The sequence below is a fragment of a genome, unplaced genomic scaffold (assembly GCF_019419815.1).
Source record: "Pyrus x bretschneideri cultivar Hongxiangsu unplaced genomic scaffold, Pyrus_bretschneideri_v1 Contig8, whole genome shotgun sequence".
In the NCBI taxonomy this organism is placed as follows: Eukaryota; Viridiplantae; Streptophyta; class Magnoliopsida; order Rosales; family Rosaceae; genus Pyrus; species Pyrus x bretschneideri.
Genome location: NW_025999820.1, coordinates 10,999,276 through 11,023,947, shown reverse-complemented (window position 1 = coordinate 11,023,947; position 24,672 = coordinate 10,999,276). Strand labels below are relative to the sequence as shown.

General features: G+C 37.9%; 5 protein-coding genes across 8 annotated transcripts; 1 reads left to right on the top strand and 4 right to left on the bottom strand.

Annotated features, from left to right (window-relative positions):
* Positions 1-294: 294 nt before the first annotated feature.
* On the bottom strand, positions 295-3,434 carry LOC103951875 (nucleosome assembly protein 1;2). 2 transcript variants are annotated; one of them, XM_009363348.3, is made up of 12 exons: positions 3,250-3,434; positions 3,122-3,165; positions 2,879-2,974; positions 2,423-2,515; positions 2,024-2,108; positions 1,871-1,932; positions 1,594-1,778; positions 1,312-1,489; positions 1,184-1,227; positions 856-1,051; positions 729-746; positions 295-618 (listed from the first exon to the last, which is right to left on the bottom strand). In XM_009363348.3, exons 1-12 carry the CDS (start codon positions 3,293-3,295, stop codon positions 556-558), a joined length of 1,110 nt encoding a protein of 369 aa, XP_009361623.2. In that variant the 5' UTR covers positions 3,296-3,434; the 3' UTR covers positions 295-555. The 2 variants fall into 2 exon arrangements, with proteins under 2 accessions (XP_009361623.2, XP_048431775.1); XM_048575818.1 differs by having other exon boundaries at positions 295-615.
* An 844-nt stretch (positions 3,435-4,278) lies between these two features.
* LOC103951876 (30S ribosomal protein S16-2, chloroplastic/mitochondrial) lies at positions 4,279-6,457 on the bottom strand. 3 transcript variants are annotated; one of them, XM_009363352.3, is made up of 4 exons: positions 6,296-6,457; positions 5,934-5,979; positions 4,575-4,835; positions 4,279-4,490 (listed from the first exon to the last, which is right to left on the bottom strand). In XM_009363352.3, exons 1-3 carry the CDS (start codon positions 6,426-6,428, stop codon positions 4,613-4,615), a joined length of 402 nt encoding a protein of 133 aa, XP_009361627.1. In that variant the 5' UTR covers positions 6,429-6,457; the 3' UTR covers positions 4,279-4,490; positions 4,575-4,612. The 3 variants fall into 3 exon arrangements, with proteins under 3 accessions (XP_009361627.1, XP_009361624.1, XP_048431764.1); XM_009363349.3 differs by having other exon boundaries at positions 4,279-4,534; positions 4,618-4,835; XM_048575807.1 differs by lacking the exon at positions 5,934-5,979 and adding an exon at positions 5,469-5,513 and having other exon boundaries at positions 4,279-4,534; positions 4,618-4,835; positions 6,295-6,434.
* A 2,940-nt stretch (positions 6,458-9,397) lies between these two features.
* LOC103951878 (heat stress transcription factor A-2) lies at positions 9,398-11,638 on the top strand. The gene is made up of 2 exons (XM_009363353.3): positions 9,398-10,216; positions 10,544-11,638. Exons 1-2 carry the CDS (start codon positions 9,599-9,601, stop codon positions 11,378-11,380), a joined length of 1,455 nt encoding a protein of 484 aa, XP_009361628.2. The 5' UTR covers positions 9,398-9,598; the 3' UTR covers positions 11,381-11,638.
* A 252-nt stretch (positions 11,639-11,890) lies between these two features.
* Positions 11,891-14,855, bottom strand: LOC103951879 (BTB/POZ domain and ankyrin repeat-containing protein NPR1). Its single transcript, XM_009363355.3, has 4 exons — positions 14,046-14,855; positions 12,814-13,582; positions 12,517-12,705; positions 11,891-12,348 (listed from the first exon to the last, which is right to left on the bottom strand). The coding sequence occupies exons 1-4, from the start codon at positions 14,583-14,585 to the stop codon at positions 11,987-11,989; spliced, it is 1,860 nt and encodes a 619-aa protein (XP_009361630.2). The 5' UTR covers positions 14,586-14,855; the 3' UTR covers positions 11,891-11,986.
* Positions 14,856-15,962: 1,107 nt separating this feature from the next.
* Positions 15,963-19,025, bottom strand: LOC103951880 (muscle M-line assembly protein unc-89). The gene is made up of 4 exons (XM_009363357.3): positions 18,791-19,025; positions 17,110-17,350; positions 16,946-16,998; positions 15,963-16,459 (listed from the first exon to the last, which is right to left on the bottom strand). Exons 1-4 carry the CDS (start codon positions 18,828-18,830, stop codon positions 16,149-16,151), a joined length of 645 nt encoding a protein of 214 aa, XP_009361632.2. The 5' UTR covers positions 18,831-19,025; the 3' UTR covers positions 15,963-16,148.
* Between the last annotated feature and the right edge of the window lie 5,647 nt (positions 19,026-24,672).

The following is a 24,672-nucleotide window of genomic DNA, read 5'->3' as shown; positions in this document are numbered from 1 at the left end:
TTAGGGGCCAAACGAAAAGTGATGAAACTTTAGGGGCCAAAAGAAAAGTGATGAAACTTTAGGCGCCTAAAAGAAGAATGATGACTTTAGTCCCCGGTTGCCATGTCCCCAACAACGAAACAATCAGTTGGAAAAAAAAAAGCCACATCTTCTAGAGCAACATTTACAACTGTAAGGTTTTCAACACGTCATTGTTTTAGTAAATTACGACACAACGTGCTGGTGAACCCGTTCCATGTATGCCCTCCGCATCTTTAGATGTCCAACGCAAGATACAGACAATCAAAAGAGAAATAAAGGCCAAAAATTACACAAATCATTAATAGATTAGTAAAAAACATCGTCTATCGAATTCAAACATAAGCCAACAAATCACAATGACATCCAATCCATCTTTCATCACATTCCCCCTAAACCAGCATGGAAAAGAAAACAAAAGGTAAAAAAATATATTGGCCACACAAAACTGCCCAGCAACCATTTTCTATTAAAACAGTCTGAAGGTCCAACGAGAACTCACAGCTACTCAACCCGCCTTTCCGAAACAATCATATTCTACTGCTGTTTGCATTCTGGAGGCCTTTCACCCTGCTCCCCGGTTGGTGCTCTTGCACTCTTCTACATTATGTAACGTGTTCTCAGTATATGCAACAAAAAGTTCATTTTCGAAACAACAAAACAATTAGATATTCAACTTATGAACGAATTTTAACAAGTAGGCAACATACCTTGTGGCTAGCCGATGTCTGCGTCAGAATCAATTGCATAAAAAAATAATAACCGTCAGTTCAAACTTCAAACAAACAGAAGAATGCAAGAGGAGAAAAGATGATCAAAATGTTTACAACACTGCACCTTCTTTTTGGTTTTGGCTTCATCTTCATCGTCTTCATCATCTTCCTCGTCTTCTTCATCCTCATCATCTTCGTCTTCCTCTTCGTCTTCATCTTCATCTTCATCTTCTTCCAAGTCTCCAAAATCTTCTCCCTCAATGGCCTCTCCAGTATACCATGAAACAGCATGGGGGATGATCTTATCTCGAATGGTAGACCTACACAAAAAATGATGCCAATATGAGAAGAAAATTTTAAACAAAGCACTCAATCAGAAAATTTCCAAACTATCTAGGACTAGTACCAAGGTCTGGAATCTGTCTACAAGTAGAAGTAAGTTATAAACTCACCCAATGTCATAATCATTTTCCATCTGGTTTTGGAGTTCCTCGGCCTGTTCATAAGAGGTACAAATAAGAGACTACAAAGGACAAAAACCTTGAAAGAGAAACAAAAATAGTAAAGAAGAGTGTCTTACAACATCCTCATCAATATCTTCGTCGTCCTCAGGGACTTGAGGCGGACTGAAAAAGTTGAAGAAACTTTCGCAATTTTCAGTTCTAGTTATTGGCTTAGCATTCTTAGATCCCTTCTTAGGCTTCTTCTTAAGGAGCTTTTGTGTCAAGCATTTAGAAGGATACCATTCAATCTCCGTCCTACAAAGCACCAGGTACCAGACATTGTATTAAATTAAGTATACAAACAACGATGCACAGGCCATCTTGAACTATTTAGCAAAAGGCAAGGCTCCCGAACATACCCTATTGCTTTCTCAAGAATGGGTTCATTTTCATCAATCATGTGGTATGTCTTTGTCAAGATAGAGTTCTTAAAATAGGGATTGGTGTCAAAGTAGAACTCCAGTTTGAAGCCCTTAGGGTTATCTATCCTAAACCACTTGATGTCTCTAAGATATTTAAGAGCACCTTCATCACGCTCAGATATCTGGTAATCCAAAAAAAAAAAAAACAATTCAGCTGACAAACAACAAAGTAATTATGAACATCAAATATGAGAACTTTATGCACAATAACCACCTCCTCAGCTAGCACTTCATTGTTCTTCATTGCGTTGAGCCAGAAATCAGGCACCCCTTTTTCTGCGAAAATAAATACGCAGGCAAAGACAAGAGATTAACATTTGCACACAATAAAAACTACATAGGTCCTGAATAACTATCAAGAGTATACCTTCAGAATCTTCACCCTCTTCTGTTGTTGCTGCTTCATTAGTGACTCCTTCAGCTTCAACAACACAATTTACAATCTCGTATCTCTGCAGAGTATTCAGTACAATTTATTTTAAAACGAAATAAATGAAAAGAAATGAAGTTAAGCTCCTCATTCCCAAAATAGTAAGAAACCTATAAGCAAAGGAAACAGGACATCAATCACACTAACTCAGGCCAGGGGTGCCACTGCTACCTCACTTAGGTAGAGCAGTGACAAGCCACTAAACCACGTAGCCATACAGAATATATTTAATAAAATAAATAAAATGAATAAGAAAGAAGCATCCCACATATGAACCCTTCGTATTTGAGAATATACGATATATAGAACACTGCAGTATGTAGAACAGTAGAACACCTTGGTATACAAAGGTTGATACAATTTCTGATATTTGGCTTCAAGAGCTGCTCTCTCCTCGAAAAACTTTGCCTCAAGTTCATCATGTTGGGTCTGCAAGTAAAGAAAGTCTTAGGGTGCTTCACACTTCAAGATAATATATTCACTTTCTACATATTCCATCACATAATACTAAGAGAATGAACAACTCCAACCAATTTGTCAATCAAACAAAGTATTTTTCAAGAACCATCGAAAAAACGCAACTGAAACTCCAATTTTAAAAAATTGTTAAGCTATAATATGCGACTGAAACCCGTCATATCAATCAAAATGGTAACTAAACAGAACATATAAATGAAATAAGAGTATAATCTGATTAACCAACCAAACAAAGTATGAAAAGACATGAAACTATGAGCAATCCAGCATATCAAAGCACTAAACTTCAAGCTTCAGAGCGAGTGAGAATCATACCTGAATCTCTCTAAGGACATCGACCCGCTTTCGGACTGCAGGAGATAAGCTCTCGAGGATATCAGAGTGCTGCCCGGCCAAACTCTCTATCTTATTCTGCACAAACACAAGCTCCATCAGCCAAACAAACACTTAACCGCAAAGAACAAACAGACAGAAAGCTAAACAAACTGTAAAATTGAAATTTCCTGCTAATTAACAGGGTAAGAGTCTGTTTGGTTGCCGAGAAAATTGACTACTGACCTTGAGAGCATTGACGAGGCCTGCTCGATCCACGTCGTTGAGAGCTTCAGAAACAAAAAAACCAGAAGCAGAGTAAGATCACCGCATCAGATTACAAAACATCAGAAGGTTAAGAGAGAGAGTACAACCTGAGGAGAGATCGGACATGTTGATGTTATCCTTATCGCTGCCCATTCCGACTTGCAGAGAGGGAGGAGCGGAGGGAGGAGGAAGAAGGCGGCAAAGCTAAAACCCTAGAAGCGGTGGGAGGGGGGAGGAAAAAGGGTAAAGGGGCTTTCAAAACGTGGCCTCCGTTATATCCTTTCTCTCCCTCGTTTAAATACCTAGCCCAAGCTCCCCCCTCTCTTCCCTTTTTTGTGGATGGTAGTGCTGAGCTGTCCAAAATTTAAAATATTTAATTTTATTCTTCATTTTTGAAGGGAGGCCCACAATAAGGTAGGTTAGGCATTGGGCTTAGTTTGGTGGCAATGAGGCCCGATTTTGTTCTACATATTGTGGTTCGTGAAATTTGAACTTAGGATCTCCATCGACGATAATAATTATGTATTAAAATTGAACTTGGAATTGTTCGGAAGATGGAGGAAATGTTCACTATTCGTATATGGTAATATTCTCTTTCTAATATATGGTACTCGTATTTAAAAATTTAAACTCAGTATCTCTTCCAATGACAATAATTGGGTGTTGAATTTGGAATTGTTGGGTAGATGAAGGAAATATTCGCTACTCGTAATGTTCTCTTGCCAAATAAATCATGCTTTGTTGCGTTGGATGGTCAATCTTAAACTGAACGTTGAAACAAATTATTCATTAATCAATAATTAATTAATTAATGTTTCATATTCACAGTCTTATATGTTGCGAATTATATGAGCCTTTATGTTAAAAAGATTTTAATTAGGCATGTTTTTATGTTTATTCACATCATGAATATGCCATGTTTAATTATAGAAAATGTATTGGCAAAACTTCCATAAAACGCCTATGCGTTTGATACAAAAAAGTTAAAATATCTTCTGGGTCATAAAAGCATTATTTGGATAAGCACTTCTCTTATGCTTCTTTATGAAGCACTTAATTTTTAATAAAAATTTCAACATGTTTCTCAGCATAAACGCTTATAACATAAGTGCTTTCTACATAAGCAATCCCAGACAAGCCCAATTATCTCTGCAATTTCATATAGAAAATTGAAAACGACAATGATGATGAAGTGATGCCAGGTACAAGCTGAAGTTCATTCCATAAACTAAACAAAATCAAACATTCAATACAGTAGTGTTCTTTAACGCCTAATATAGTAGCTATTTAGATATGACTGTATCTCTTCCCAAGCTATTCAGAATTGACCGATACCAAGCTGCTTATCCTGCAATCCGATATGAAAGATCGTTTCCTGTAACCCCTCTTGCCCTAGAAAAATACAAAAGATTATAGTAAGAAATGATCTTACAAATTTTGGGGAAGTTTAATGGAAATTCTTGTGCCATCTTAACCATCGTTTTCAGTGCTTTCCGCATCTTTCCCTCGATCACCACTAGCTGCTGGCTTCTCAGGAGTCACAAACCGTCCACTCATAGGATCAACAGGTCGCGTGTCACGTGGCCCTCCCTTACGTCCCATTGCCACCATTGGTGGTGGGGGCAACAGCCCAGCTCTGAAAAGAATACGCTGCACAGGATCCGAAGGCTGAGCTCCAACAGATAGCCAATACCTGCCGAAAGAGTGAACAAACTGATGGGATACAGCAGATAAACTTAATTTGAAAACATGAATTCTCTCTCTCATAAGCCTCCTGGGAAGAATTGTTTCCGCTTCTCAAATTTTCAAAAGAATTCCATTAAATTTCAACTTAAGAGTACCCATAATAAGCACGGAATCAAGCAACCCTACGATTGAGATCCAGACCTCAAACTCACAGTAATTTCTACCAATAAAGTGTCTTGATCCAAATGAGACAATTTTTCAGTGAGCATATATCCTCCTTGTGTATATATCTCGCAAGACATAAGCCTCCATCATCATTAGTGGGTCATATTTACACACAATAACATACGCACCCGTCAAGTTCTAGCATGAACACAAGACTATACAAGTTAACCCTCACAGTCAAGTGATAATTTGTACATGCATGAGGAACAATAGGAAACATATAATCAACTCACAGAGCTAAATATTGAACATCTTTCAAACCAGTACATGATAACATCCCAAAACAAAAGCTAAAAACATTGATTTTGAATACCCCAGGACCAAAAAGCGCAATTTAACTGATAAACAAGTGCAACTAAAGGCAATTCACTGAGAATTAAACATACAAAATGAAGCGTTGCCGAAAACCACTTACTTCACTCTTTCAAAGTTCAGACCCATTCGTTTTCCACCATCTTGTAAGAGACTTGTTGAATACTTTAAATAAACACACATTATATGTTTGTTCCCCATGTTTTCATTATGTTCCAATACTTAATAATATATATGTCATTCTATTTTGTAGTTTTTGATGAAATTATACATATTTTAAGTATAAACAAACACTTATTTACATGAAATATAGTATATTTACTTAAATCCGCCTAGGCACCTAGGCACTAGACCCAGCTCGCCGCCCGACTAACGCCTAGCGTCTTTTATAACCTTGCATATTCTGAACATCTTTCATACCAATACCTGATAACTTCCGAAAACAAAAGCTAAAAATGTTGATTTTGAATAACCCGGGACCAAAAAACGCAATTAGATAACGAAGTGCAACTAAGGCAATTCACCGATAATTAACGTACGAAATGAAGCATTGCCAAAAGCCACTTACTTCACTCTTTCAAAGTTCAGGCCCATTCGTTTTCCACCATCTTGGCCTGTAAAATTTCATAAAAGTCACAGAGCATCAGCATATCACTAACTATATTACTCAGATGACAAAAGACCCAATAGCTTTCTCTGAATATTCATAACCAAACTGTGTTAGGTATCACTTCTCCAACATTTTCTAGGCAGCCAAACACTATCCATCTGAATTTTGATCGGAATTCATCAAATTCCGCCTTACCAATACAAAAATGCAATATTTCTATGGTTTCTAATTAACATAATGCAATTAGAACCCACAAACGTTTGAAAAAAATATATATAAAATTACAGAATCAATACACAGAAACAGAAAAGAGAGAAGACCTGGCAAGGGATTGTAGTAGCCCAAGACTTCGAGGTGCTTGCCGTCTCTCGGAGATCGGCTATCGGCCGCCATGACCCGATAAAACGGCCTATTTTTGCATCCGAACCTCGCCAATCGGATCCTCACCACCATTTTCTCAGCTCCACCAAACGATCGCCTGGGAAAATTCAATAAGCTGACACTGCGCTTATCTGCTTTCTAGGGTTTAAGGAACTTAGAAATTAGAATGTTTAGGATCCGAAATCTAGGAGCTCCTTCGGGTCCAGTTTTAAAAAACCGGTTTGGCCCAATAGGACTTGGACCTATTTTAAACGATTAATGTTATTCGTATCATATTTTTGTACCACATTTTCATACCATTTAGGTTGCATTTGATGTGGACAATTATATCATTTGAATTAATCAGATTTTTAAATTTAGTTCATTATTTAATAAATTAATAATTAAAAAAAACTAGTTAATTAAATGATGATTATGGTATATGAGGAGTATTTCTCATTCATTTCCTTGTGTTTTACAAATTTTTCAAATAATGTAACCGTTCATATCAAATATAATATAAAAATATAATATGAATCATAATATGAATAGCATTACTTATTTTAAACTACTTTTCAAAAAGCAAGCTGTATTCTGCCAAGTAAAAACATTTGTGACAATGTTTAGCAAAAGGATTTAGCAAAAGGATTTACAAGGGCCACCTTGAAGATGGTTGTGTCTTAGAAAAATAAAGACAAACAATTGAGTGGACGTTCAAGTTACGTTAGCAGAGCTCTTACTTGGCAAATAAAGACAAACAGACTATCGAAAGCAAATCTAACAGTCAAGAAATGGCCACGTAATCATCTAATTCAGACAAAAATTCTAAACAGAAACACATTGTCGCCGACGCCGGGTGCGTTAGTTGATTCAGACTTCAATCTGTTGGTCAACTCAACAGTCTTGGGTTCGACTTGTTCAAGTTCATTGTCACTTAAGAAATTTGGCAACTTAATCCTCTTAAATTATTCTTAGTCTGGAAGGAGTTCCACGTGTTGAGCTTGATTAGTTTCTTTCTTATTCCTAATATAGGGTTTGTGTGGAAGTGCTTTTAAAATACTTAAAGCACTTTTGGTGAAGATGTTTTTGAAATCAATTATTAGTAAAATTCAAGTGAATCTTAGAAAAACACTTTAAGTGATTCTTGCTGTTAGAAGTCCCACATCTGTTGGGGTAAAGAAAAGCAATGACTTTAAATATGATTACCCCACACTAACTAATACCGAGGTGTATTGTGGTAAAACGCCACACCTAACGGATTGGGCCAGTGGTAAAGTTGGGGATAGTATCGGTGTCGTTAGAGTAGGGCCTCCTGGACCCGTTGATCTAAAAAAAATTCCAACATAGTACCAGAGCCCACGGTTACGGATCCGTGTAAACCAACGAGCTTGTTACCAAGAAGTGTGGCTTGGAAACAAGCTTGGACTCTTAACATAGAGTCAGCCTCTAAGTTATTAAGAGTCACTTCCTGAAAAAGATTGAAAACAAGTTTGGACTTCATTAAAGCAGACATCTGAGTTTTAATTGCAGATGTGTGGAACTCCATGTGTGAACCACTAAATGGGATTACACATGAGGGGGCGTGTTAGCAGCCCCACATTGGTGGGGGTAAAGAAAAGCAATAACTTTAAATGGGATTACCCCACTCAAACTAATATCAATGCCTTTTGTGGTAAAACTCCACACCTTATGGATTGAGTAGGTGGTAAAGTTGGAGACAGTATTTGTGTCGTTAGAGTGAGGCCCCCCAACCCGTCGATCTAAATAAAAAAAATTCTAACACTTGCAAGAGCACATATTTGGTGCTTCTTCCAAAAAGCATTTGAAGTGCTTTTGGAACCCAAAATCAGTTTCATCAAAAGTTTTTCAATCATTTTAAAAGCGTTTTCAAACGAACTCATAGTCATTTGATTTTGATGTTATATCAAAAGTTTCACCATTTAATCAAACATTAATAAACAAGTGCATTTAAAAGTTACTGAATTTAATGTATAAATCTATTTAATATACATGCATCTTTAATTATTGTCTTTCAAAGAGGTTGATTTTAACCGGATTAATAATACTTTAGCCCAACACAATCCAAATTTCAACCCATGTCGAGTAGGTTGGTCTAGTTGGTCGATAAACCCACCAAAAATCTCTTCTCATGGTGCAATATAGGCGAGCGAACGACAAAATACATTGTGTGCGACTGCTCACAGTGTTACCGTGATCCTTTCTAAGCTCTACCCATTGATATGCATAAGAATTATTTCCAAGATGTTCAGAGACTTGAGTTTTAAGTTTCGAAAATGGATCCTCTCTGAATCCCTTCTTCCTAATCCACCAAATTCAGGGATCCGGACCATTAAAATTTGATCCAACGGCTACAAATAGGGACTCACTTTAAAAGTTATAATAACTTTAGCCGTTGGAGCAAATTTTAATGGCCCAGATCCTGGACTTGGTGGATTAGGAGGAAGGAATCCGGAGAGGATCCCTTTCCTTAAGTTTCAACTCTTGTGCTTAGATGTTCAAAGACTCCAATTTAAATCAATGATCAAATCTCACACTTAATACTTAGATTAAGAGGTCCCCTCACAAATTCAAAAACAGCTTACATGAAATGAATTCATCATTACGTAACATCTTGATCCAATAATGCATTATTATGTGTAATTTTTGTTCACATACAATGCAGTATTAGACTAAGAGAACACAACAACGGGAACTCATTCTATGTAAGTGAGCGAAATGGGCATAAGTGATTCAACACTCTATATCTAGTTTTAGAATTAGGGTTATGTGGTGGATGACGCTTCATCGCAGTACCGAAAAACAATCATGCCTACACATAGTAGGTAGATTCAATTAGTACCAATTTCTTTTATTTTAACAACTAATTATTTAACTCACTATCGTTCTTACTAAAAAAAATTAGGGTTTTGTGATCACAAGAAAATAAAAAAGTTGGAGTCATGAGGAAGTTTCTAGAAAGTAGAGGAAAATGGAAAAAGTGCAGAAACGTGGCAATACTCCAGCAGTTTCTTATGTGAACACACACACACACACTCTCTTACCTACTGAAAAAACCAGAAGGGGTGAAGAGGCAAATTCAATTAAAATCCAAAAATTTAAAGAAGAAAAAACCCCAAATTAAACAGAAATCTCTGCCTCTTGGTACATTATTTTCTCTGTTTCCGTTATAAATCTCTGCAATTTTTCACTAAACGCCATTTTTCCAGACTTGCAAAATACCCTGTTTCTTATTCAAAAGAAAAATGGTGGATCCTGACGTTGGTGGCGGTTCTGGCGGTGGAGACGGCGGTGGGAGGCCTTCCCTGCCATTGCCGTCCAAAACAAAGTTGACAGAACCCAGCAAAAATCTAGAAGAAGCTGAGAACGAGCTTGATCGAGCCAAAGAAGAAGTGACTGACCTGAAAAAAGAGGAAAAGGCAGTGACTTTTTCCAAAGGCAGAAACTTTGACCGGTCATCCTCTTCCTCTTCCTCCACCGCTCCGCCGAACCCAGCGGCCGAATTGCTAAAGGTGAAAGAAGAAACTGTAGATGTTGTGGTTGTGGACAATGACTTAGAGGGTGGAGATCATTGCAAGACCATCAACGCGGGCGGTGGCGGTGGTGATTTTGGGTCGCTTTCTTCGTCTTCTTCCATGGAGCTGCCTAAACCCATGGAGGGTTTGCGCGAGGCGGGACCACCGCCGTTCTTGAACAAGACTTTTCAGATGGTGGACGACCCGGAAACCGATTCGATTGTTTCGTGGAGTGATGCTCGGCAGAGCTTCATTGTTTGGGATTTGTACGAATTCTCCAGGACTCTGCTGCCCAAACACTTCAAGCACAACAATTTCTCAAGCTTCATTCGCCAGCTCAACACTTATGTAAATTTTCCATCTTTTTCTTCGAGTTTTTTTTTTTTAATTACTTGATTTTTACTAATATATGAAGGACAAAGAGGTGTTGAATCCTGTATATTAAAATAGTTTAGAATATCGTCTTAATAAAGAGAAAATGTTCATTCGGCTGGTATTTTTGCAAAATTGTGAATTTTTCCTCTGTGATTTGTTTGTTGCATGTCCATTTTTCTTCATCTAATTTGTAACCTTTTGTTTGAATGCTTATATAATTTTTGTCAGCTTACTTTTTTATGATTAAGTTTTCATAATCTTTGAGTTTTTGATGGATGTTGTTGAATATTATGTCTTTAGGGGTTCACAAAGGTTGATCCGGACAGGTGGGAGTTTGCAAATGAAAGGTTTCAGGGAGGGAAGAGGCACTTGCTGAAGAACATCAAGAGAAGACGCAGATACAACAAGAAGCCGAATGTGGTCTCTGCCGATTACCCCAAACCCGGGTTGGAAGCCGAAATTGAGTCCCTAAAGAAAGACCAGGACTTTTTGAGATTGGAAATCTTGAATCTCAGGCAACAGCAAAAGTACTCGCAGCATCAACTAACTGCGTTTCAACAACAAATTCGTAGTTCTTTGTGTAAGCAGCAAAGGATGCTCTTTTTCCTCACCAAAACCGCTGTGAATCCCATCTCTGTGGAGCAGCTAATGCAGAAGAGAATGATAAAGAGAGAGCTGGACGGTGGTGTTCTAGGCAAGAGAAGGAGATTGCCTCCGGCCCAAGGCATTGAAAGCTTTGATGAGTGGATAAATGACAGTCTCAGTTTTGATTGTAGAAATCAAGTTCAGGAAGAACCAGTGCCTATGCAAACTGCGCTTGCTGAACAAATCTCAGAGGGAATCACTTCCCAACGAAATGGAACCCCATTATCATCTCCCATGGTTGATAAATCATGTAATGCAGGTCAAGGTCTACATCCCCGTTTCATGGCCGGAACAAGCAGCTCGGAGGATGTGCCCTCTGCTTATGATGACATGTCCGATAAATTTCTGGAAGAAAATATAGTTTCCAATGATGAATGTGCACTGAACGACTCCAGTTTTTACCAAGAATTGGAGGATTTGATTGCCGAGCCGTGCGATTGGAGTGCATATGTGAGTCACTCCTTGGTGGAGCAAGCTGGTTGCATTGGCTGAATGCCTTGAATTTCACAGGGAGAATCTATCTTCTCTTCAATGTTATTGTGTTTGTGCCGTGACTGCGGACGAATATAATCTGCTTTGGGTTTTTCGCTTCTACAGTAGGAATTGGAGAATGAAGATGCAACCACAGGTGAATCATGAACTCCTTAATCTTGTAAGTTTTGTAAATATTTCTCTCCGCTGTACTGATATTGCACAGCTTGGTTAAGAACGTAAACTCTGTATAATATAATTATGTTCATTCTGTCCGTATGAGATGTCCGGAAATGAACACTGCTTAGCTCCTTACATTCCCTTTTTAACTGTAAATCAAAGGGTAACGCAAATCGCATTTTGATTTATATGTTTGACTTCTTACGTGTGAAGAGCCAAGTATTTTTTGGAACTGGTCTCATCGTCGGGACACAATTGATATATGCACGTGACCGAGGGTGGGATCGGGGTCAATTGGAGGACGAGGATAACTATTATTAGAGTTCAGAGACGGAAATGCAACTCGGGACATGGTTCAAGAGCCATTGCTACAAAATTCATCTCATACTAACCAAGAACATGATTACGATATTAACAAAGGAACATGTTCTAACACAGAAATACGATCTAAATCGAACAGAAAGCAAGCACGAAATCATCGCTACGAGAAGCTTTCCTATGAACATTCTGCCTCAGGTTTGGCAGAAACTGTCTTATTTCTTGACTGGTGATCGTACCACCATTAGACCTCACCACGCCTATCGATGTGGAAGACGAAGAAGAAGAAATTCCAGACCGATCGAACTCCTCTTTGTCCTTGTCGAATGCCTGGCTTAGTACTTCCTGGAGTTCCATGTACCTTCGTTTCTTCGTGAGCCGCAATTCTGGCGTGTCGTTCCAGGTGTATTGAATCTGTGATATGTCATCGCCGTCCATGATGTTATTCAGTACTTCCGAGCACCGGGGAAAGAAGCGTTTCCCTATTTCCACTGCTCATAAAAACAGATAACGTGTTGGTAAGGCAATGAAAATTTTCAATTGCTGAAACTCGAAAGCTAAAATTACGGAAAATGTAGCGGATGTGGGTTATGCCAGTTCGAATCAAACAAAGAAAAGAAGCGATTGGAAATTTTTTGTGTTGTGAAACAAGATTTTACCAGCTCGAGATAGAGCTTGTAGACGGCTAAGGTGCTCTTCCTTGATTTTGAACGGTGCCTCGTTTAAGTCCACCGTCGTCCTCTGAGAGCTGGCCAGACCCTTCGGAAACTCAGAAGCATCGCCATCGATTTGGGTGGTATCCATTACAACCTTGGCTTCCATGGGGAACAGATATCTTGCAAGTCCAACTGATAAGAAACAATCAATCAACTACACAGTCAAATTTTATAAGCAAATGCAATCTAATGCAAGTTAAAAAGAAGAGCAAACTAACACTCACAGCAAGCGAAAACTACCTCTGTTCTCAAGGTACAAAAGTTTCATGCGCAGATCATCGCCAGCCATAGCAAGCGAAAGCGAGGCTTCTCCAAGCAACGGATCCCTTCTTTCCGCTTGCTCCAAAATCTCTATGCACAAGCGATCATTGGAAGAAGACTTTCCCTCGTCATTAGACTTAAAAAAATCCACAGCCCTGGTAAGCCGCTTAGTGATCTGCACAGCTTTCCTCCCATCCAGCGTAAGATCCGAAGGGCGAGCACCCTTCGTGAGAAGGGACACAATGATCTTAGGCTCCTTCCTCATCGCCGCAACGTGCAACACAGTGTACCCCCTCGGATTCCTACGATTAACATATGCAATTCCAAGATCAAGCAGCTCCGTTGTGGTCTTTGCATCGCAGTATGCGACAGCGTAGTGCAGCGCAAAGGTGTCGTCGAGATTGGTATTCCCTTCTTTCAGCAGCATTCGCACCAAGTCGACATCATCCGAATCCAAAGCCCTGTGTATCCTCTTGGTGTGTTTATCTGGGAAATGACTAGTACTAGCACCAGAGTGGAACTGTTGAGGCCTGTCCAAGCCGAGCGCCAGGCGGGAATCAGTAATCTGCTTCACGGAGTGTTGCGGCAGGGCTTTCTCAAGAGTTACAACGTCGGCGTCGGACTTGACTATCATCTCAACGCACCTCCCCGCCAATCTCTCGCAAGCTTTGCCGCACATGTTGGCGACGTACAGCACCACCAGTATGTCATCTATGACGACTTTCTCAAGAATATCTAGCAGATGCCTCTGAAAATTAATAATCAATACAAAACAAACTAACAACAAAGTTTCCGAAAGCTGATAAACGTCATTCACTATTATACACACCTATATAATATGTTTACGTTGTCAGGCTGTAAATTTCGACCTTAGTTAATAATTTAAACTTCATTCACTATTATGTAAGTATATAAACACTAAAAAGTATCCAAATGTTCATCCGCCAAATTATTAGTGAACGTACATGTTAATGTTGTCAGACTGTGAATCTCAGTCATTAATTAATCAAGAAATAAGTATAGCACCGGTTGGACTAGTTATTAATGAATATAGTTCAAACTAATAGTATGACAACATGTCACGTAACGTATTTCTATGGTCTGTGAACCTCGACTTTCTATCGGACTAGTAACGAGTTCAAATTCACAGTCCGACAAAGTATAGAAGTCTTAACAAAGATTGTACTAACACGTTGTAGTGAAGTTTTTACCTGATAAAGAGAGACCAATTCAGAGAGTTGAAAAGTTGCAGAAGCATACAGAACCTCCACCATGAAATCAACCACCGGCCGGCAAGCGACATGTGCGCAAGCGTCGTCCACGCAGACGCAAACGCCTTTGGGCAGCGACCTGAGCTTCCCGCTGTACAAATACCCCAAAACGGCGAGGAGCGCGTCCAGTCCGACTTCGTATTCCTTGGCGAGCTCCTTCAATTCAAACCGAGGAGCCGCAACCGACGACGACGACGACGCTGCTGATGATCCTCTGTCCTTCGCCGAGAACACGTTCTTGAAAAACTCGCTCCTCGCAGACAGAACGCAGCGGTGGACGGGAACTTCCCGGCCGGCGTTGACGACGATCTTGGCATCGGGGAAGTAGTCAAAGTCTGTGGAGTCGACAATCGATTCTAGGTTGTCGGAGAGGCGAGCAAGGGCGGAGATCTCGGGAGGGGGACGGTTGTGGGGTGCTGCAATGCAGGAGATGTTGCTGCTGTTGGATTGGCTGTTGCTAACGAAGTGATCGTCACCCATGTTCACTGTTGGGAAGACGAGAACTGAGTCGGGTGATAGAATTAGTAAGTTGGTGGATTGATCAGGTCGAATCGGAGTTGTTTAAATACACGAGTTTTGAAGTCAGAGGAGAGAGAGAGAGAGAGAGAGAGAGAGAGAGAGAGATGATCAACATCAGCATCAGCTGTGAACACTGAACAGTGAACATGGGTAACGATCATTGAAAACAAAATCCCAATTACGCAAAAAATTGCTGATCAAAGTTCGCTTTTTATTACATTTCGTAACAATTAACGATTTCTTGTTTGTCCATACGTAAATTATGATCGGTCACAATACACAAGTCCCAAGTTGAAGGATGCAAAAAAGTTGTATTGCGCTGGGACTGCGACGGATGAGAAGAATGTGTTTAATTAGTGTACAGTATTTCAAATCAATAACGCGCTATTTTGCCGTTTTCAATCAGCATCCATCGTCCATCCCAATACAGATAAGTTTTCGACTTTGAAGTCGAATTTGCTGTTGCGTGAGGGCATGGAAATCCGGATAAAAACGCCAATTTCGCCTTCAGGGTTTCGGTTTTATGTCACCGATGGCACATGCATGGCATCATTCGTGGTGTCGGAGTCTTCGGACGATCGTCATGAACACGGTTCTGCAGGCTTTGCTGGTTTATAATTTGGGTAAAGGATCCTCGCGGGATCCTTTTCTAGGGATCTTGAAAATCGTGTAATCATGTTCATTTATCGTACATTGTACGATTAATTTTCGGTAAATACTATTTATATTTAATTTTAAATTTCTGTTTCCGACCTTCCACTGTACTTGTGAGTCGTGCCGATGTTTTTTAGCACTAATTTATTGCTACAAAGGTAGTGGTGTAGCACTCTAGCTCTGCCGTGTATAAAAGGCAAGGTCTCGTTGCTTTGTGAGGCCATTTTTTCATAAAGATTTGTAGGGAAGATATGGTAATTTTGGTTGAAGATGAAATGGCGGTGGCAACCTCACCACGTGTGAGATTCACAACAATCAATGGTCCTCAGTGAAGGGCCGATTGATGCTCATGAGATCCCGCATCTTGTTCCTATTTTGGTTGAAGATGAAGAGACATATCGACCTCCTTTGGTTTGAAGGATCGAATTGGGTTGGATAACGGAACTATATTTAATATATGTTGAAATAAGATATGGATTTAACTTTTAATTTTTGTCCAAGTTAAAGGCTGCAGATGAATTAGCGTGAGAATATGAACCAATAAGTTTCCTTCACGACTCTACTTTCAACTTGGACAAAATTTAGAAGTTAGTATTCAATTTCTTCATTCAGCATACACTAAATCTAGTGAGTTATGCAATCAAATCCGATCCTTGACTCCGAATGAGGCTGACGTGATAAGGATATAGAATGCACATAAATTCCATAAAGAAACTTGAGTAATCAAATGATCTCACAATTTTACATGTATATCCTGATTTGTCATCGGGCAGAAAAGAATGACGATGAAGCATCACAACTTTGACAAAATATTCACACCTATATCTTTGTTCCCATGAGGGGAGCACATCTTCTCCAACTCTCTTCCTATTAAGTCCCAAACCCACCTTCCTTCTTAGGAGTGGAAACCGAAGTTTTCTCTTCTTTCTTGGGATGGATTGCTTCGACAATGGCCTCGATTTCCTCCTTCGCTCTTTCAAAAACATTCGGAGCCTTAACATGATCGGTTGGGATACTCTCGTCAATGTCATCACTCCTTCCATGAGTTTCTTTAGTATGATACTTCGGTGACTTCTCAGGAGTTTCGTTATCATGATTCTTTGGCGACTTCTCATGGTGCATCAATGTCTCAATCTTTTGCTTGGCTTTATCAATCAAATTGGATGTCTTGGCATGATTTCCTGCAAACATCAACTAAGAACTAAGAAGACACAAACTTTGACTTTAAAGAGTTCTCTGCAAACAACATTCAGCCAGCGTGCCACGAACAGAAAAGATTTCATTTTTCTTTTTGGTCGAATGGAGAAGATTGCAAGCATGAAAATAATTATGAGGACCTTAACAACTAGAATATTAAACTTAAGAGTTAGCACGTTGAACAAACTATATACAAACACAGAAAAGTGTTGACCACAATCCATCCAAGACGAAGCCTGGGACGCTCAATAAAAGGAAGGAAAATAGGTTTACGATCGAATTTTAAAACAGCCAAGTGAAACCCAACGTGACCATCAAGGTGAGCGTCGAGGACTACAAGGACAACTACAGCATATTGTTTTTTTCTTTTTACCCTTTATCTTCTTAAAACAGCTAGTTCTACTAATGGAAACCGATGCAGAAGTTCTGAGAAACCATCTCATACAAGCAACATTGTCATGGTTTCATACCGGGTAGAGAATCAGCTTTTTCCTGTTTCTTCGAGTCCTTTTTGCTTTCGTCCCTGCAATTAAACGAACAAACGCAATGAGGTGAAGATTTAAGCACATCAAAAGGCCAATTTCATCCTACGTTCAGATTTCCAATTTGTTCAAAGGGGCAAACTAAAACCAACATTTTTCCATAAGTGGGAGACTCTTGCTTGGGATGGATTGCTTCAACTATGGCCTCAAACTCCTCCTTCGCCCTCTCGAACATATTCGGAGCTTTGACATCGTCCAGTGGGGTTTTCTCATCGATATCGTCATGCAATCCATGAGTTTCCTTATGATCATGATGTGTTTTGTCAGTGTGCAACACTGCCCCCGTCTCTTCCTTTGCTCTTTCAATCAAATTAGGCGCCTTTACTTCCTTATCTGTGACGAATTTTCGAGATTTACAAGAAATTCACCCCATTAATCAAACAATTAATCCTATGTTCTACACAAACACATTATAATCTGCAGAAATAATCGAATCCCAAACTCTAATTAGATCCAAAATATTCAGGAGGGTGTAGTCAAATTAAGATTTGAAAGGATTTTAAAAAACTTTAGAATCAGGATGTAGTCAATTAGGATGTTAAGAGAGGATTTTAAAAGATTTTGAAATCATGGTGTAGTCAAAGTAGGATTTAACAGGATTTAAAAGAATACATCCAAATCCAAGGGTGGTCAATTAGGATTTAAAATCCAAGGTGCATATCTGTAGGTATTCAAAATGTCACAGATTTTGAAGGATATCATTAAGTAAGAGATTTTGTAGGATTTGTGAGTGAATTTTACACATACAAAGACTATAAAGAATCCCACCTCCACCCTAGGATTTCTTTTCAAGTTTCTCTCTCAAACTGACTTTTCTATCTCTTGCATACAAACCTCACTACTGCATTCAAACCGCTCATTACCATCACTGTGTCGTCTCATCATTTCCCTTTAACACAAAACCCCACAGCCAATTCCAACAACTGGCCGGGTCTCGAAGTTCCAGTTCTAAGGCTCTCTCTCTGGTCACTCATATTTTTGTTATCCCTTTCTGCAATTCCATATTTATTTAACACAGCAACAAATGAATTTTCAATTAACCAAAGAGTCGTGTGACAGCGCTACCTCTTCCTTCATAAACATCTCTAAGCCTGCAAAAAGCTCACATACTTGGTACCTGGGAAAAGAGGATACCAAGCAGAGCATTTTTGGTGACCTCAGCATTCTTATGATTCATCAATTTCATCAAAAGTTGGAGTGAATAAACCAGAATTGCTTCCAAAAGAGTTTAGCCTTGTAATTGAATATATATATATATACCCATTGTTGCCAATTTAACAAATTAATACACTCGACTATTGTTATATTCGAATCTCTACACGCTGGGTCAATGTTTTGATGTAAGTTAGAATTTTTACATAAGGTTCGGTGATGTTTACAAGTTGGGTCGGAAAATAAAGAAAGATAAATGATTGAGTATCATGTTCATATTGGTTTGATGATGTTTAGAAATCCAAAGAAATCCACGAGACAAGTTCATACAAATTCATAAAAATCTATAACAGAAATCCATATAAATCTGTTGAAATCCATATAGAATGTAGACTCTATTAAAATCCTTTGAAACCTATCATTTAAAAAAAGTCTATTAAAATCCTGTAAAATCCAAATTGACCACACCCCTCAATTTCCGCACATAATATCCAAAACCCACCACGAAAAAACCGATCTTTTCAATAATTCTTCAAGAAAAAAGAAGAAACTGAAAAATCTAACAAATGGGTTTCGGGATTACGACGAGATTTAGATATCACAGTGTTGGAAAAATCGTACCAGGTGGAGCTTGAGCTGGTCCAGGTTTGGATTCCGCCATTGGGGTTGCTTGTGAGAGAGAGAGATGGAGATGTAAGAGGATCAGTTGGCGAATGGAGAGGTTGAAGACAAGTGTGAAAAAGTAGGATCGAATCAAAACGTGGAAGATGGCAGCTTGGACGAAGCAAAAGGTTGGAACTTTGGGCCTACCCGTTAAGCCTATGGCGGCGGCTTGGACCCGCTAAAACAGAAGAAAATGCAATTCGAGAACCGTTGGTCTCCCACTGAAAAGGTTTTTCTTTTACGTATCTTTGTTCTTTTTTTTCTTTTTCGTTTTTTCAGTTTATTCAATTTAAATGTCAAAATAAAAAAATAATGCACGATGATTGAAAATGTCAAAAACATTTCTCTATATGTATTTTTCCCTTGAATAAAAAAAACACTTCACTTTTTTCGTTATTTAATAAGATGGTTGGTTTGTTCAAATATCAAAAAATTGTATGAAAAACAAAATTTTTACGATACATCTGAAACTCAAGCGTAAATATTAGGCAACATAAGAGTGGCTATTGCTAAACGCGGTCTTGCTCTTGTAATTTTTCCTATGGTTATGTATTTTCAAACATTTACAAAGATTGATTCGATTTCTCTCTCTCACACATATCAATTGAGTTTATGCAAAAGATTAATAACTGAGTCAGTTAAAAGCATTCAACTTGAACTTGAAATTTCGAGTTCGGTTCTCCAACCCTTATATCAAAAAACACACAACAAAATCTCCAAGCCTGGCAGGCCCAACCTAGTGAAAGCTGTAAATGGGTCTTTTATTACCCATTTGTTAGAGATATTTTTCATCCGCATAAAGGTGGATCCATGGACTTGGGTAATAGCTAAGATGGGCTCAACCCACTTCACCCACACAATGTGGGCCCGATTTTATTTTCTTCTGTCAAATCCTTGTGGCCCAGTAAGGCAAAACCCATTTTCTGTTTTTCTCTCTATTTTATTCTTTATTTTATTTTATTTTTCAATTTTATGGAGCCTTGATATTTCCTGATAATATCGGATTTGGTGGAGTCAGTTTGACCACTCAAAAATTGAAAAGTTGAAATTGAAGGCTGCAGACATCAACTTTGAAGCCCTACCCTGTAGGTCAAGCAAAAACCAATAATATCTTCAACTTCCGCATAAATTATCCTAAATTCGAACCATTTGCAGGCTGCAGAATTGTAAAAATACTTTAAAATTTGAATTCATGGTCCGTACATTGTATATATGTGTGTGTTTACAAATTGAGGTTTCCAGAAACTTGGGTGCGTTGTGGGCTGCTAAGTGAAATGAAGTAGTCAAACCTAATTTTCTTGAATATCAATTCTCCTAGAATTTTTCGGTATCTTTTTTTATTAGTTCGACAATGTTACAGGGGTAAATAGTTATTTGTTGGTAGCATAACTGTAACGACCCATCCCCAAAAATCACGGCTTTTATAATTTTTAAACATGAAATTACGAAAATACCCTTTGAGGCAAATACATTGACTTTTGTTGGCTGCCTTGTCATGTTGCATAAGATTTGTTCCCTGGGCATATTCATGTAGTACTCGTCACTATGAAAGCGTGGGCGCAAATGGAACGTACTTTGGAGTTATAACAAATGAGATATTAACGTTTAATGTTAGGGGCATTTTAGTAAATTTAATATACACTTTAGAAGGCTCCAGATTTTCTAGAGCAATCTGATTGAGCCACGTGCATGGTTGTGATGATGAGTGGAGAAGAGAAAGGAGAGAGATGGACGGATGGGAGAGGAGAAAGGAGGAGAGTGATGCCCAATTAGAAAAAAAAAAGGAGGTAAGAGAGTGAACCAATGAGGAGGAGAAGAAAGAAGGGAAGGGAGAGAAGTGAGGATCATCGGATTCCAAATGACCCGGTCTGACCTAACGTCAACCCGGTTCTAGGTAGCCAATTTCGGTGATTTTTGTCTGTTTTTCCAACGAATTTCTTCGATCCACCACCTAGAACCCACTCCCCAACCCTCCTTCTTCATGTTTCACCCCAAACCCGACGAGATTTGGGCCTTGATTTTGCAATGGAACATCGGTGAGTCCGAGGGTGTCTAGGTGTCAGGACATTTCGACATAGGTATCCTCGAGTCTTCTTAGTACAGGTTTCATTCCCTTGTTTGTATCTTTTATTAGTAATTCTTTCATATTATTCTTAGTTAATTGTATGCTTTGAACATGATCCTACTTTGGCTTAATCTTGCTAATTACATATCTTTTATTGGCAAGCATGTTCAAAATGGCTTCGTCACCTTCGAGTGTCGACCAACACGTGCCTACCCTAGTATGTGGGAATATCGGTGTTGGGGCATGTCAATAACCTAATTTTCTTGAATTTCAATTCACTTGGAATTTCTCGATATCTTCTTTTTTATTAGTCTGACAACATTAGAGGGTTAAATAGTTATTTGTTAGGGCAAAAGAGACTCAATAGAGATGAACCGCATAACATAAGGCATAAGCATAATTACTTTTAAATAAATACAAGAAAATAAATTGTACTTAGTAACTTAGAGTGCGCTTAGCCTTCTTCTAATGGACAAATTTTTTAGTATACTAGGAACATGAGCCGATACACCAAGTGTCATGGTATAAGTGGTTAATTTTTTTTTTCTTCAAGTATCTAACTACTTATATTATAAAGACTTGTGCATGTCGTGTTTTTGCATATTGAATAATCTCTACTTCTTATGGACCATGACCCCATTACATATTTTACTTTTTTTTTTTCCCTTCTGTTGGCATTTTATTTTTTTGTTTATGAATTGAAAAACTTTAATGCTGTCAAATCTTATATATAAAGCCAACAAGCCCAATGAATAGTGTTTTCTAATGTCACCAGCTTCACCAAAAATTATTGGACAGAAATGCCCCTCAAATAAAAAAAAACTTCAAAATCAACCCAAAATAATGCATCAAATACAGTAGGGGTATTTTCAGCATTTTAATAGTTTTGTTTTTAATAATTAATTTTTTTTGTATATTTTTTTTATTATAATTAGTATCTCACAATGTGATAGCAATAATGTAATTCTATTAGTTGTTCATTAAATATTATTTTATCTATTTTTAAACACATTCAAAACATCTTGATAGCCGGGGTAATGTCGATTATAAAAAAAGGTCTTTCGCACACGATTAAATAAGTTGTCAAATGATTTTTTTTTTTGCAACAAACGATATTATCTACAGTAAGGGATTTCTTCTGATATGATCTAAGATTATTTATTTACTTCCAATATTTGACTTTCTTTTTGTCAATTCATGCATATAAATACATTTAAAATGTGTAAGTCACGTGTAGCACGTCGTGATTCAAAAAATGCATTATGGACTTGCGTGAGCGCGTGCATAAATGTTAGTTCACGGAAGGTGGTTGGAAATTCTAGATATTTATTTATGAGTCTGAAAATCTAGATATTTATTTATTTATGGTTAGGGATCTCCATCATCAATAGTCAAAGAAATTTAAATTAGAATATAAAAATGAAGAAAAATAAACAAATAATGAGCCATTAGGATCCAAAAACTATTGGATGGGCGTTACCGCGTGAGGTTGTGCATATATGCCACTATGCAAAATTCATTAAATGTAATGTAAATATAATGTTTTCATATAAATTAATCCGTCAATAATTATTAGTTAAAAATGTGATGTAACTTAAAAGTAAAATTCTAGGACTTAGAGATCAAATCCTCGTATGTTGGTGTTACTTTTAATGCGAAAAAAAAAAAAACATCATGATTGATATAAATAAAAGTGCAACATCAAAGGATGAGGATATAATTCTCATACCTGGAGAATTCTCTCTTTGCCGCCCTCTCTCTCACACTTCTATAATTAGTTTCACAACACTCCCAAGCCTAACATTACGTGTATACTAGAGATGTCTTGGAACGTTGGGAAAACTACACAAACACTATGTGGAGTGGATTATTGGGTTTGCACAATTTTACCACTTCAAAAATTGTTTTTGGTAATTTTATTGCATAGTTTTCATCTATTTTTGTACAAACGTACCATTTCTGTCAAATTTCGTTAAAAAACGGCGTGCCATGTTCTTTGGTGCTTTTTTAAACTCAATTTATCATTTCATATACAGACGACTTAGAAGTCAGAATTGTGTTTATACAGCTCGCCTGCAAAACAAAAGCCAAATGAAGTCGACTAAGACTGATATTGTTGAGGATCTTTAAATTCTTATTCCAACTTGTCTAACGATCATGAAGTGTTGGAAATTCATCAAAAGAATCACCAATATTCGATAGCATCTGGCTGAAATTTAAAAATGATAATCAACGTCTAAATATTAAATTATCTTGAAAGAACAAAATATTGCATGAAAAGGCATATGATAAATCGATCAATCGACAGTTTAGGGGCCGAGCAACTTGTAATATTTGATCAAAACACGTGGCAAAAACATGGATTGAGAACGTTGACAAAAATAATTAAGATTAATTGATTACGATTAATTAATTAAACTATTAAACCATCAACCATGCAACGTACGCGGCAAGTGGATAAAGAAGTACACGTCTGCACTGGGAAGGGTCAACTACTTATACAGCTGTTGGCGGGAACTGGGGACAGCGGACAGAGGAATAAGAAACTAGGACATCTTCAACGCAACCCGAATTTACGTAAATGCCCATCATACACCTTCTGGGAAATTTTGAGATTGACCGACTGGATAATTGGAGATTGTCCGTTTGCCTATTTTTGTTCAACAGTTTTGATTTATTTTCTCCGAAGAACAAATATTTTGATAGATTTGAAGCGTACGGTCGGTCAATCTGTCGCGTGCATACGAAAGTGGGTCTTGGTGTGTGAAAATTTTGAATATATTGTTATTTCTTCAACTCTAGGCCTAAAAAGGTTGTGTTTTTTATTTTGTTCGGGTTGTTTTTGTGTCATATTGACTATTTTAATAGGTTGTGTCGTTCAAACTCATTATCTTAATAGGTTATTAACAGGTGATCCGTGACGACCTGAGTTGTTCACGCAAGAAATTGACATGACTAATGTCTAAATCTGACAAATAATATCGTATTTAGTTCTTAATGGGTGACTCGATACCTGCCTGACTCGTTAAGGGGTACTAGATAATAACCCAACTCATTAACAGGTTGATTCAAGCTTGTTATTATCGTGTCGTTTCGTGGTTAATGGATTGTACACAGAGACCAAGCTAGAAATTTCTCCTAGTGGGGGCAATCTGAAAAACAACTAAGAAGACCTTATTATAGAATGGCTTCTACCCAATATGATAATAGGTGTAATTTCAAATGATGATGTATCACAATCTCAATGTTACAAAAATTTCAGGTTAGTAATGGAAAGTGGCAAAGTGTTGAGAAAAATATTACTATAGATAGGCAAGGGAGAGGGGTTTGTCGGTTTGAATGACAGAATAACAGCATGCTCATATAATATTTGATATGGAGTGAAGTAGTATGAAGGTATTGTGGATATTAGATACTATATTTACTTCAAAGATAACGCGTGCATATTTTATAACTGTATTATGCAATTTAACAAACGAATCACTTGAGTGGGGGTATCTGCCCCCAGTGAGCCTTCATTGGCTCCGTCCATGATCGTACAAGAAATCGCTAGACATATTCACTGTACATGAATAAGTGTGTTTTAATTTGTTGTTGCTTGTGTAGATAGAATTTTACATGAAGAATATACGAGTTTTTCTTTTTTAAGGAATTTTGACGATAGAAATAATTAATATTTAATACTTAAGTCGTTACTGTTTGTATAATTGTCATCTAAGAGATCGGCTTGAATAATATTGAGACACCTCAAATCATCAAGAGAGCGTGTTGAACA

Bases quoted from the DNA above. Each gene is read 5' to 3' on its own strand.
- LOC103951878 (XM_009363353.3), top strand. From the start codon at position 9,599: ATGGTGGATCCTGACGTTGGTGGCGGTTCTGGCGGTGGAGACGGCGGT. The intron at 10,217-10,543 runs GTAAATTTTCCA...TTATGTCTTTAG, and splicing joins TTCGCCAGCTCAACACTTAT to GGGTTCACAAAGGTTGATCC.
- LOC103951876 (XM_009363349.3), bottom strand. From the start codon at position 6,428: ATGGTGGTGAGGATCCGATTGGCGAGGTTCGGATGCAAAAATAGGCCG. The intron at 5,980-6,295 runs GTCTTCTCTCTT...GAAATTTTACAG, and splicing joins CTACTACAATCCCTTGCCAG to GCCAAGATGGTGGAAAACGA. The intron at 4,535-4,617 runs GTTAAGATGGCA...GTATTTTTCTAG, and splicing joins GGAAAGCACTGAAAACGATG to GGCAAGAGGGGTTACAGGAA.
- LOC103951880 (XM_009363357.3), bottom strand. From the start codon at position 18,830: ATGGCGGAATCCAAACCTGGACCAGCTCAAGCTCCACCTG. The intron at 17,351-18,790 runs GTACGATTTTTC...AATTCGTCACAG, and splicing joins ACCAGCTCAAGCTCCACCTG to ATAAGGAAGTAAAGGCGCCT. The intron at 16,999-17,109 runs GTTGGTTTTAGT...GTTTAATTGCAG, and splicing joins TCTCCCACTTATGGAAAAAT to GGACGAAAGCAAAAAGGACT.
- LOC103951879 (XM_009363355.3), bottom strand. From the start codon at position 14,585: ATGGGTGACGATCACTTCGTTAGCAACAGCCAATCCAACAGCAGCAAC. The intron at 13,583-14,045 runs GTAAAAACTTCA...ATTAATTTTCAG, and splicing joins AATTGGTCTCTCTTTATCAG to AGGCATCTGCTAGATATTCT. The intron at 12,706-12,813 runs GTAGTTTTCGCT...GTTTCTTATCAG, and splicing joins TTTGTACCTTGAGAACAGAG to TTGGACTTGCAAGATATCTG.
- LOC103951875 (XM_009363348.3), bottom strand. From the start codon at position 3,295: ATGGGCAGCGATAAGGATAACATCAACATGTCCGATCTCTCCTCAG. The intron at 3,166-3,249 runs GTTGTACTCTCT...TTGTTTCTGAAG, and splicing joins CATGTCCGATCTCTCCTCAG to CTCTCAACGACGTGGATCGA. The intron at 2,109-2,422 runs GTGTTCTACTGT...AATACTCTGCAG, and splicing joins ATCAACCTTTGTATACCAAG to AGATACGAGATTGTAAATTG.